At 35.5% G+C, this 13,127-nt stretch overlaps 2 protein-coding genes across 3 annotated transcripts in view; one reads left to right on the top strand and one right to left on the bottom strand.

Annotated features, from left to right (window-relative positions):
• The window catches only part of LOC127879149 (pre-mRNA 3'-end-processing factor FIP1-like), a 33,339-nt gene extending 24,121 nt beyond the window's left edge, over positions 1 to 9,218 (bottom strand). For both annotated transcript variants that reach the window (XM_052425823.1, XM_052425825.1), the window contains exons 1-3: positions 9,096 to 9,218; positions 1,970 to 2,009; positions 1,497 to 1,548 (exon numbers count right to left, since the gene is read on the bottom strand). In XM_052425823.1, coding sequence (XP_052281783.1) covers positions 1,497 to 1,548; positions 1,970 to 2,009; positions 9,096 to 9,165 — 162 coding nt within the window. In that variant the 5' untranslated portion in view covers positions 9,166 to 9,218. The remainder of the gene's footprint in view (positions 1 to 1,496; positions 1,549 to 1,969; positions 2,010 to 9,095) is intronic.
• Positions 9,219 to 9,310: 92 nt separating this feature from the next.
• On the top strand, positions 9,311 to 12,887 carry LOC127879153 (uncharacterized). The gene is made up of 3 exons (XM_052425828.1): positions 9,311 to 9,373; positions 10,633 to 11,143; positions 12,265 to 12,887. The coding sequence occupies exons 1-3, from the start codon at positions 9,366 to 9,368 to the stop codon at positions 12,460 to 12,462; spliced, it is 717 nt and encodes a 238-aa protein (XP_052281788.1). The 5' UTR covers positions 9,311 to 9,365; the 3' UTR covers positions 12,463 to 12,887.
• Positions 12,888 to 13,127: the final 240 nt, after the last annotated feature.

Raw genomic sequence — 13,127 nt, 5'->3', positions numbered from 1 at the left:
TGACCTAGTTTTTGACCCGGTGTGACCCATATTCGAACTTGACCTAGATATTGTCTAGACACAACTTCCAACCAAGTTTGGTGAAGATCGGATGAAAACTATTTTAATTAGAGAGTGGACACTGCTGTGGACCCCGCCCGCCCGCCGCCCGCCTGCCAAGGGTGAAACTATAATACATGTACGTACCGTTTTTAAAAACAGGAGTATAAAAATAGATATATTTGGTGCTTTCTCAACAAATTAAAATAATTTGATAAAAATGAAAAAAACAAGAGATGTGTTTGTCAGAAACACAATGCCCCCTAATGAAAAGGATTATGGGAAGGAAAATCTGGATTCCTACTGCCTTACTGATCTTTTTCTTTGTTTATTCAAAATGCATTTCACTTAAACAGGTGCATTAAGAAAACAAGAGAGCCTGAAAGACCCAAAGTCTCTCACCTGAGATACCAAGGAACTGACCTGCCCCATGCAGTCCCAAGATATCATTTGAACAGATATTCTGACCAAGTTTCATGCTTAGTGAAATATAAATGTAACTTTAGAGTGCTAACAAGGTTTTACTAAAGCCATATTAGGATAAATTCCCTGACCCCTGGCAGCTATGTTTTTCAACATGAAGGAACTATTTTTGAACTGATCCAAGATAGCATTAAAACAAATGTTCTTACTATGTGTTATGAATATTGGACAAAAAATGTGACTTTTCGAGCGTAAACAACTTTTTACTACAGCCATATAAGGAAAAATGCCCGCCCCATTGAGGCCATGTTTTTCAAGAAACCGGAAACATTTTTGAACTCGATAAAAATCTCAGTAGAACAAATGTTCTTACCAAGTTTCATGAATATTAGACAATAAATGTGACTTCTTGAGTGTTAACAAGGTTTCATTATAGCCATATAAGGAAAAATTCCCCGCCCCCTGAATGCCATGTTTTTAAACCAATTGGAACCATTTTTGTACTTGTCCAAGATATCATTTGGACAAATCTTCAAACCAAGTTTCATGAAGATCGTACAATAAATGTGGCGTATAGAATGTTAACAAGGCAAATATTGATAAAGCATTACAGACCACAGAAAAAAAGCAATCACAAAAGCTCATTATGAGCAAGTTGTGCTCAGATTGAGCTACACCCCAACAGGGTATCAAACTCTTGGCATAGGATGCATGTAAGTAATGGCAGTAGCAAACTGCACTGTCATGCTTGGTAAATAATCTTGTTCAACCTTTGGATAAAAAGAATAGAATTAAGATCTCAAAATGTAGACACAAAAAGAGCCAAACAAACAGGTCACATAGTATACAATGATTTGTATCTCAGAATGCATAAATCATTTTCTATGTATATGTAGTGAGTGGTATTATTACAAATTATAATTATTTTTGTCTCATTCAGATATTTTTTAAGATGTTGCTCGTTTAGAAACCTTGAAATTACTCAGTCTCTTTATCAATAGATTAGACCCTAAAAACATAAATAAATGACAAACCATTTCTCCATCTTCCTTTTCTGAACTTTGTACTGGCAGAACAGCTTCTGGCCTTAAAATGTAAATTATACCATCATTATTATAACAGACAAAATAACTATATAATTAGTTATTGACTATGAGCTGAATTGCTTTGCAGGGAACAAAAAAATTCTTACATGGCCAAATGAAAATGCAGAGATATCATCTATTGATGGATACCTATACATTACTTACGTCTACATTGGAGGATCAGTTTAATTCAATCCAATTTTCGTGACTGATACTTTAGGTTGTATCATGACATGTGAAGCAGTTGTCACAATTATATACTATCCAAACTTAATATGCAATCATAGAAAACAGTTAAAAGTTTTCTAGCAAAATTATATACCAGGTACATGCTGAACTACTGGCAACATTGCATTTAACTAGCTCTGATTTTTATTAAATAAAACAATACGTCATTAGACAACAAATTTTACAAGACATACCCCGTGCCAGGTGCTACTGGTTCCTTGTTTTCTTGATCTCCTGCAAAAGGCAAATTATGATGTTTAAGCAATAATTTAGGAAATAAAAACTGACAAGGGCTGTTTGTAAAACATGCATGCCCCCCATATGGGCTGTCAGTTGTAGTGGCAGCCATTGTGTGAATACGTTTTTTGGCACTGTGACCTTGACCTTTGACCTAGTGACCTGAAAATCAATAGCGGTCATCTGCGAGTCATGATCAATGTACCTATGAAGTTTCATGATCCTAGGCGTAAGCTTTCTTGAGTAATCATCCGGAAACCATTTTACTGTGTCAAGTCACCGTGACCTTGACCTTTTTCTAGTGAACTGAAAGTCAATAGGGATCATCTGCGAGTCATGATCAATGTACCTATGAAGTTTCATGATCCTAGGAGTAAGCGTTCTTCAGTTATCATCCGGAAACCATTTTACTATTTCCGGTTACCGTAACCTTGACCTTTGACCTAGTGACCTCAAAATCAATAGGGGTCATCTGCGAGTCATTATCAATGTACCTATGAAGTTTCATGAACCTAGGCCTAAGTATTCTTGAGTTATCATCCGGAAACCATCTTACAGACGGACGGACTGACCGACATGTGCAAAACAATATACCCCCTCTTCTTCAAAGGGGGTCATAAAAATTCATCAGACATTTTTTTTCAATAAACATCTGTTAAACTTATAATTCCTGAGTGAAACAGGAATGGAAACTAACGTTTTACAATTGGTTGCCACATGGGCCAAAAGTAGCTCACCTGAGATACAAAGGAACTGACCTTCTGTGCAGCCCAAGATTTCATTTGAACAATTATTCTGACCAAGTTTCATGAAGAGTGAATTATAAATGTTACTTTAAGAGTGCTAACAAGGTTTTACTATAGCCATGTATTGATCAAGTCCTCACCCCTTGCCCCCATGTTTTACAACAGACCAGAACCATTTTGAATTTATCTAAGAATATCCTTAAAACAAATGCTCTGACCAAGTTTCATGATGATTGGACAATAAATGTGACTTTTAGAGTGTTAACAAGGTTTAACTATAGCCACATAAGGCAAAATGCCCTGCCACTGGCTGCCATGTTTTTCAACAGACCAGAACCATTTTTAATCCCATCCAAGATATCATTAGAACAAATGTTCTAACAAAGTTTCATGAAGATCAGATAATAAATGTGACTTTAAGAGTGTTCACAAGTTTTTACTAGAGCAATCTAAGGAAAAATGTCCCACCCTCTGGTGGCCATGTTTTTCAACCAACTGGAACCATTTTCGAACTTGTGCTTTCCACAGGATTTTTGTCAGGCGCCCCAGGGCTGATAGGGGTGTTCGGGAGGGGTTGTCCCCTCCTGACGTTGATTTTTGTTTTAATTTAACGTGTCAATTCACGTTCTGTGGTGCGTTATAACGCAAAGAAAAACAGCGTCAAAAGACATCATTTGGTGCACTATGACGCACCAAATTTCAAGAAAATGCCCTCCTCATTAATTTTTTGTATATATATTTTGTTTATATTGTTAAATTGTTTTAAAACTTTACCGCACAGATAGTAAAATCCCGACTCGAACGATTCCCCAATGCATCCGTTTCAACCCAACTCTATTACTGTATACTTACTACTTTTCAAGTTTCTATTTATTACCCGATAATCCCGTTTATTCCGTTTTTATAAATCACTTTCTGGTAAATATTTACGATAAAAGCTATCAATTATTTATTTAACACAAACCTTTCCATTTTTCTATAGTATCAAATAAATGTTAAGTGACTATTTATAGATTTGATGAAATATTGCCTTTGAACATGGGCGGCCCCTGAACATGCGTCAATCCCCTGATGTGTTCTTGTTAAAATGCTCAATACAGGCACAATACACATGACGCGACGTTGTACATGCTGCATAATTTTTGCGCTCTTTTTAATTGAAACAAGTTTCATGATCCTTAGCATATGCGTTCTTGAGTTATCATCCGAAAACCATTTTACTATTTGGGGTCACCGTGACCTTGACCTTTGACCTAGTGACCTCAAAATCAATAGCGGTCATCTGCGAGTCATGATCAATCTACCCATGAAGTTTCATGATCCTAGGCGCATGCATTCTTGAGTTATAATCCAGAAACCATTTTACTATTTCGGGTCACTGTGACCTTGACCTTTGACCTAGTGACCTCAAAATCAATAGGGGTCATCTGCGAGTCATGATCAATCTACCCATGAAGTTTCATGATCCTAGGCGTATGCGTTCTTGAGTTATCATTCAAAAACCATTTTACTATTTTGGGTCACCGTGACCTTGACCTTTGACCTAGTGACCTCAAAATCAATAGGGGTCATCTGCGAGTCATGATCAATGTACCTATAAAGTTTCATGATCCTAGACCCAAGCGTTCTTGAGTTATTGTCTGACAACCACCTGGTGGACGGACCGACCAGCATAAAAAGATTCGACACAAAATAAATTTGCACTGCTAATTTGAAGCAAGAATATTTTAACGTTGCGGTAACATTTACATTCGGAAGTGTGATTGGATTAAAAACGTGTTAACATCGACTTACGGGAATGGGTTTCGGATTACAAATTTAATAATAATCATTTGAGATTTCGAATATTAACAGTTGCGTTATGAATTCAATGATAATTTGTTTAAACACTTTACGGGTCAAATAAATGTTTTGACGGAATTATGCATGAAATTCATGTTGTCCACGAGGATTACGGCCTGTTTCCATCATCAGTCTTCTAAGTATCGATTATCGGACGAAACATTTACAAGTGTGCGTTATTAATTAAACGAAGATTTGTAAAAGCGCATTACGTGTCGAATAAATGTCAGAAAAACGAGGTGAATCAGTTCTGTAAATGGACATGAGGAAATATACATGTACTGGAATAAAATTGTTATCGCATAATTGTAACCGGGAGTTATTTGCACAACTTACTCGCTATAAGTAATTAATTGTTTACCACTTGCAATTAATTTCTCATACTAATTACCGTATACGTGCGCTTATAAGACGCATTTTTGAGACTTAAATTAATAAGTTACAGTTGGGGTCGCGTCTTATAAGCGAGATACTGGTGAAAATAAACAAAAAAAATCAAAATATCGAGTTTACTGGGCTTATGCTAGCCAAGTTGGACACTTGTGAGTTGTTTTGAATCATCGCGGCAGCCATTTGCATTTTCTCTAAAGTCTGTATTGGCCCATACCGTGTATCGGAACGCTATGTTCAGTTTCCGATTTATTTGTAATAAAATGTATTGTTACTGATTTTGTTGTCTATTATTTTTAATTTGAATTTTGTTATTTTTGGGGCGTACGACGTTATATTGTCCGTGATTATTCTTGAAAAGTTTTTATCACCTGATTGTCTGCGCGCAACGGCGTTAAATGCCATATAAATTGGCCATTATAGTATACGTGTGTAAGCGGCAACACGATGCCAACATGCTTAAAACAACAGCAAAATCAATTCTCAGTAAACACGCTGCCGATTACAAATGCTATTTGACAAGTTTGTATCACCTGATCGTCTTTGTTCCACGTCGTTAATTTTCAATTAAGACATAATTGGCAATTAGGGTATCCTCTGACATAAGTAACCAGTTTGCAACTGTCAATTGTTAAATAAACACGTTTATTCAGACGAACCACTAATACCGATGACACATTTTTTATTAGGGGCCAACAACGACGGGAGCAAAGAGCGACCGCATGCAATTATCCGCATATGGCTTTCTTCTTGACACGTGATTTTGATCTGGGCTTCGGAGTCTATCACTCTATCACGCAATTGGCTAATTTTATGAAAGTAGGCGTTACCTATTGTTGATAGACAATGGGCGTAAAATTTGCATAATCTAGGAAATAAAACTAAACGCTTTCAAAATATCTGCCTATTAGATTTCAATACCTGTCAAACAATACAATTAAGATGACTGACACGATCAATTTTGCTTGTGCATTGATATTACGAACGTAATATGTTTTATGTTTGCAATTGTTAGGGCAAATGATTAATACGCAGTTGTTAGAAATTTTGTCAATTTGATAATTATTTTTATTGCATGAATAATACTTGAAAATAAATTAAAACCCACTAATATATCATAAAATAAACAAATATTATTTACTTTGTTGTTTGATTGTTTTATTTTTCAGACTTGCGTGAATTACTAATTGTATTCAGCGCGAGTTTGAAAAATTCTCAATGTTTTACTAATTGATGATTTTCTTTAACATTCTGCCATTTTTCGGCCATTTTCCGGCCAATGAATACGACAAAATTTGACCGCGTCTTACACGCGGGTCAGTCTCAAATCCACCCATTATAAAGTCCGAAGTCGGGGTGCGTCTTATAAGCGAGGGCGTCTTATAAGCGCACGTATACGGTATGAGTCATAGGTAACACTTGTTTACAGTAAAAAGGTGTGATGATGATGCCCGAAACCGTCTTTAATGTACTGTACTGTACTAGTTACCGGTTTTACATTACGTAAATGGTTTAACTTATTGCTAATCAAGCTGTGATAAACTCTTACTTCCTGCCTGACATCAATCAAAAATAATGGTCGATAGTTAACCCCGCCCTCATAAGCATTCGCGTAACCGATTGGACGATGAACATCACAGTTTGATGACTGGAAAGTTACCTGATACATCCTTGTCAGCATTTAAATGACTGTGAAATGTGGCTAGAATAATCGATACACGCGTCTTATCAGTGGATTATCCATTACCCCATGTGGTGTTTATGGCAATTACGTGTGAAAGTAGGTACCGAGTGCTCTTTGAAAACAGGGAATATTGATACACTGATAGAGAAACCTTGATTTTGTTTGACAATGTCCATAATCTTTTACTGAAAAATACACTGATCGGAAAATTTCAAGCGCCCCAGGGACTCTTATTTCGAAATTCAAGCGCCCCGGCGAGGGATCGTTAAATGTCCTGTGGAAAGCTCTTGTCCAAGATATCATTGGGAAACATCTTTTGACCAAGTTTTATGAAGATCAGACAATAAATGTGGCCTCTAGAGTTCAGGCCATTGGGTTTTGAATGGACTGGTTAGAATTCAATTAAGTACTTTGAAAAACAGAACACTTGTAAGATATCAAATAATTAATGCAACAGACTCAGAAGTTTAAAAGCACAAATGAATTATCAGAATTAAGAAACATTCAATGAAAAATATTTCCAGATCACAAAACAACATGACAAATCTGAATATAAATACAAATGACTGGCCCAAAAGATACACAAATCAATGTACGAGAAGTTTTAAACATAAATTTGAATAGAAACAAACTGTTAATGCCCGAAAACCATGATCAAAGATGCAGAATGTGTCTTGTTTTAACGGCAAAAACACTATTGACAAAGACTTGATTGCATTGAAGGAAGTTTGCGGGTGCGCATGCAAAATAACCTTTCATGAATTTAAATGTTGTGTTTTCTGCTGGTATTTAATTTTAGCTTGCTTATTCTTTTAAATACTATGAAATAAATCAATATTTCCTTTCCCTGGACATATGGACTGGCAACAAGATGTTTTCAATGGAACTAGGCTTTAAACCATTGGCATACATGCCAGACGTCCCGATCTCGGCGGGACAGTCCCGCTTGTGGGCCCTTTGTCCCGGCGTCCCGATATGAGAAGATTTGTCCCGACATTCGTAAAAAACGATGTAAGGTCTATAGGTTCCCAATAAAATTCGCTATTCAAGCTCTGTTTCGCTAACACTTGCCACCGCTAATCCCTTTATTGCCCCCAATTAACAATGCGATTCTATTTCTCGTGTTTACCAGTGTTGTTTATGACACCTTATCAGCGATTTATCGGCTAATTATTGATTTTATCAGGCATTCACACCATGATGGTCTTCAAGATAGTGGTCGCTTATTGCTATCGATAGTTGTACATGTATTATAATGAAATAAATGTTGAAAATGTGTTTGTTTTTGTCTTTGTTTGAAACAGTTTACAAAACAATTGTTTTGTAAAATTAACTCTACGTCATTAATGAGTCTTTTACATTCAATGTTTAGTTCCAAAAAAGCGGGATAATCCGAATGTGCAAACAGTCCAACTCAAACGGCGATCCAGAACGTTGTTTCAGCGCACTGAAAAAAATTTAGAAAGAAGAAAGGGAAAATCTGGGCCATAAAATGGTTGAGGCGTTGTTGGCAATTAAAATGAGCACAAAGACGGTTTGCTTCCACTTAAAACCTACCTCGGAAATGTGTACGGCCGCGCATTCCGTGTCAAGCTGATGTAACTGTTCGGTAGATAGTGTACTGTAACCCTTACTTTCAGTGTACTGGATTGCCTCCCCTGCGTTAATGTTTGCCATTGAAAGTAATATAATGAGTATTGTTGTCGTAATGTTCGAGATTTTGTACTCTAAAAAGATGAATATTATCTTCGTTGTTTGCTATTGTCTTATTTAATAAAACTGTTATTGTTATGTTTTAGATTTCATGCTTCATATCAGATGTTTTATGTTTTGAATAAAAGTATCAAGAGTTTTTGTTAGTACTATACTGACTACAGTAAAGGTGGAATGATAGATCGTTTTAGTTAGGTGTCCTGCTTTTTGGTCAAATGTCCCGACAATTTTTTATGGAATGTCCCGCTTTGGACCTAAAAAATTCTGGCATGTATGCCATTGGTAAGGTCTGATGGTCAGACACTTTTGGGAATGTCTGTATTGCTGTATAGGTTGCATGAAATCAGAAATAATTTACTTGTTTCCTTAACCGCTTGATATACAGTAATCAAGGATATATACTTTAAATATATGTTAGGAATACAAATGTTAAAATTGCTGCACAGCATTATGGAATAAACAATAGTTCAAAATTCAATTCCAAATGCTCCAAGCCAAAATATCGGAAGGCAAATAATCAGCTGTTTAACATTATAATTCATCACACAACGCAGGTACTCCCACAGCTGTTGGCTATTTGACTTTAAGGTATCGGTACTGTTTAAAGGGTCGCGAAAATATATTGTATTATTGAAAAAAAAATGAATATAAACAATGTTATAGATTTTTAACTGCTACTTAAATCAAATGGATGCATTTGTCATTTACCGCCATATAACCATTCTTCGTCATCTTCAGTTACTCCAGGAGGTCTTGCAACAACAACTGGAGCTGCCATTGTTGTTTGCAAAGTCTGTTGACTTTATTGTTTTCGTATGTATTTTATTTCTTTAATAAGTATAACAAGTTGAGATTGAATCGCATAAAAACAATAATTTAGTGTGTTTTAATTCATTAAAATAAAATCAATTTATCATGGAAATAATTCGTTTATCATATTACAATTCTGTTCAGAGCTGGCTTTTTGAGTAAACAAACATGAACCGGTGGGTTATTGACATTGCATGTTAAAATATAATATTACCCACGACTCAAGCAATTGACATTGCATGTTAAAATATAATATTACCCACGACCCAAGTCGAATAAAGGTTACAGTCATGGGTTAATATTATAACTGGCATTCAACAGTATGATGATGAAAACTCAATATCATGTTTCTACTATATCAAAAACATGACATCACAGATATCATTATGTATTATTAGGTGACTTAAAATGCAATACTATGCAAATATATAATGATGATCATGCAGGGCTTTTTTCCTTTTAAGGCAAGGGTTTTATACAGACCCCTTACCCGTAGAGAAAGGCCCATTCTAGTTGCAATAATCCAACTCCCAGCTATTTACCCTACGGGTCGCTGGGAATTACGTATGTACTCATAAAAGCTCAGAGCATTCAAGAAGAACCAGACCCATTCCTCAAAGAGAGAATTTCTGTAAATGAAGCAATTTTCCCCAAATTAGGGATTTCTTCTCCTTTCTTAGTTTTGTCAATGATGTTTCCCAAACATAGAAGGATAGGCCTTTTCTCAATCTAGCAAAAAAGCTAAAATTCCCAAAATGAAACGCTCGGACTAGACAAATCAAATCAATAAGTTGTTTGTAACCTCCGGCACTTTTGGGGTATTTTTAATATTGTTGTTTGTATTGAAATGAGTCATAAAAGCAAATACCGGTACTACGGTAAAAACATAAGAGGGGGTCATCAGTTACAACTTACAGGGACGCGTTAAAGTGACAAAGATTGGCTTTACACAAAATCATATTTACAACACACAGGAACCGTCTTACCCACAACACATTATCAGCTTAAATTTTGCTGTGCTGAGAGGGTTGTAAACACCCAACTGAACAACACAAATCTAAGATAACTGATATTTTCAAACAAATGAAGGAGATAGAAATTTTTATGTGAGAAACAAGTTAATGATCGTGTTTTTTTTTTTTAATTACATTTTGTTCTTTATACCATCTTTAGTTCAAAGGGGTCATTTTGGCATGTATGTCAACAATTAGTTTAATGGGTATGTGCGATTAAGTACAAAGTTATAAATCCCAAAATAACCTAATTCACAATGTGAATTTCCCAATTAGAAGATTTCATGACTCGAATTTTCCAAGTTTCTGGATTTTACTCTCTTTTTTTCCCAATTTGAACAGTAAAGGTACTTAAATTTCCTATTGGACAAAACAAATAGCTGAATATAAGAGTATGATAATGCAAAATCGTATCTTCACAGACTACAGACATACAGAGCTGCGCATGCCATGCTGAGGATTCTGCGAACCTCGAGCCAGTATTCACCTTGCAGTCTCACTTTCCAGTATAGAACAGGTGAAAGACCATGTCTCAGGAATCACACAAAACAGCTCCATACTTCCCATCGTCTGTGTAAAAAATTCAATGAAGAGCTTTATGAAACTGTTTCTGTGTATGATTCAACTGGTGCTAACTTAATTGTGGAAACAGAACTGCTGGTGCTACAGAAATTCTGTCAGAAATTCCACAGGTTTTACTGTGAACAAATGACAAGTAATACTCCAAAGGACAATACCAAACCTAAATGTTACATATTGAAAGAAAAAGAGCAGAAATCTTCTGAACCTCTGAAAGAGAAAGAACGGAAATCTGATGAACCTAATGTGAAGCAAGTAAAGTTTAGCAACAAAAGTCACAAAGACATAACAAAACTTAACAGGATAGTTGAAAACCTTGTCAACCACGGTGTAGTAAGTGTTCAGTATGGAAAGGTGAGGATCCAGCTAAGGTTTTACAATCATGGATTCAGAACCTGTGAAATCAATGATATTTAAAGAGATTAGGAGAATTGTAAAGTTTTTTTAATAACTTAGATAGTAGCTTGTGGCCTAAATATTATTTGTGATGTTATGTGTAAAGAAAATGTGAATTTCAATATTATAATGTGCCTACAGTGGTAAATAAGATATAAGACCAGTAGACTCCACAAATGATGATTTCCTTTGAAAAAGTGTGTCTATATTGGTTTCCACTATTCCATCGGAATATGGGCATGTGGGCAGATTAGAGCATTAAATTTTAGTTTTTTCACTCTACCTAAAGAATCCTTTGACTTTTTGTCCACAAAATGTATACTCTGATTAATTTGGAGAAAGGGGGAGGCTTATTAATGTTGAGGTTGAAGGTCAAGGGCACATTAATTGTTTCACTATAAAATGCCTTTTTCTGCATATTATCAAGAGAAAAATTTGACTGCAATCATTCAAACTATCTTTTTTTTTTTTTTTTTATACCACATTTATAAAGCGCCCTTTTCATACTCGAGATGTGCGTTCAAAGGCGCTTTACAGTTTTTTTTCCTTACTTGTTCCTTACTTGGGTGCGAAGGAAGTTGATGATGTCAGAGGTCAAGTTGGTATGTAAAATGAAAACCATTTGTACTTAATGTACAGAGAACGCTTAAATCTAGGATTATATGATTAATAGGTGTGTCTGCAGGGCAGAAGTCCACAGCTGATTTTAAATCAAGTACTTAAAAGTCAAGGTCATCCCCGAGTCATGGGGAAATGCAGTAACAAGAGAGCCAACATGTCACAAAATATGCCTCTTTAATGGTACTGGTTACATAAGTCTTGAGGAAAATGTATGATAATTCAAGTGCCGTAATTGAGAAGTGCTTTATGGGATCTGACTGGGTATAGAACTTGTTGGATGTTTTTTATGGCAATTCTTTTTACATTTTAAAGGCCATCATTTAGAGGGGCTTAAAATGATCAAGCTTCATATCCAACTTTGCATAGATCTTTCGCACACAAACCTGCCAGTGTATGTGGGCCGGGGGGACCTTCATGTTAAACAAACATCAGATTCTGTTATTTATTGTTCATTTTAGAATGTTCCAGAAGGTTTGAGTGCGGTTATATGCGAATACAGCACCTTTAGTAAACTGCCAGCTGATTGCTCAAGCATCCGAGCTAAACCAATAACAACAGACATGATCCGTTCTCTGATCCAGCTTGTGAGAGATGCAGAGAAGGAGCATTTGGAAAATGTGCAAGGAATGTTGACTAATATGAAATCATCAGAATAAATATTGAAACCATTTTATAGAGATTTTTATGCACATTGTTTTGCAGGACAATGATTTTTTTTACGAAGCTGTGTCATCGAGTGGTCATAAAGTTATATATAAATTGCATATAGTGTTTTTTATTGCCTTTTAATTGTGTTTGTTAAAAAAGATATATATGTCAAAAAACTATGTTATGTATCTTTTATAACAGAAATTATCCTCATCAAAGAATTCATTTATGAATTGTACAATTTTATATATATATAAAGACATGAATATAATTGTAAATATAAATACTTATAGAAAAATAAGTATAATTGACAGGTAAACAGTTGTTTGTGTGTTTATTTAGAACCCTCATAAAGTTGTTAAAAAGTTGGGTTAAAAAAGTGCCTCAATTGTGTATTTTTGTGTGTTATGACAGAAATAGAAATATATCTGCAGTGTTTTTGTTTTTAGCTCACCTGAGCACAATGTTCTCATGCTTGGTAAGCTTTTGTAATCCCCTTTTGTCCATCATGCATCATCGTGCATTGTGCAGCGTCAACATTTGCCTTTTAACACTCTAGAGGCCACATTTATTGTCCAATCTAAATGAAATTTAATCTAAAGATTTGTGCCAATGATATCTTGGACAAGTTCAAAAGAATGGTTCCGATTGCTTGAAAAACATGGCCGCCAGA

This window comes from Dreissena polymorpha, chromosome 4 (genome assembly GCF_020536995.1).
Source record: "Dreissena polymorpha isolate Duluth1 chromosome 4, UMN_Dpol_1.0, whole genome shotgun sequence".
NCBI lineage: Eukaryota > Metazoa > Mollusca > Bivalvia > Myida > Dreissenidae > Dreissena > Dreissena polymorpha.
This window is presented reverse-complemented; position numbering and strand designations above follow the sequence as displayed.

Excerpts from the sequence above, each read along its gene's own strand:
- LOC127879153 (XM_052425828.1), top strand. Across the intron at positions 11,144-12,264 it reads TAAGTGTTCAGTATGGAAAG|AATGTTCCAGAAGGTTTGAG; the intron begins GTGAGGATCCAG and ends TGTTCATTTTAG.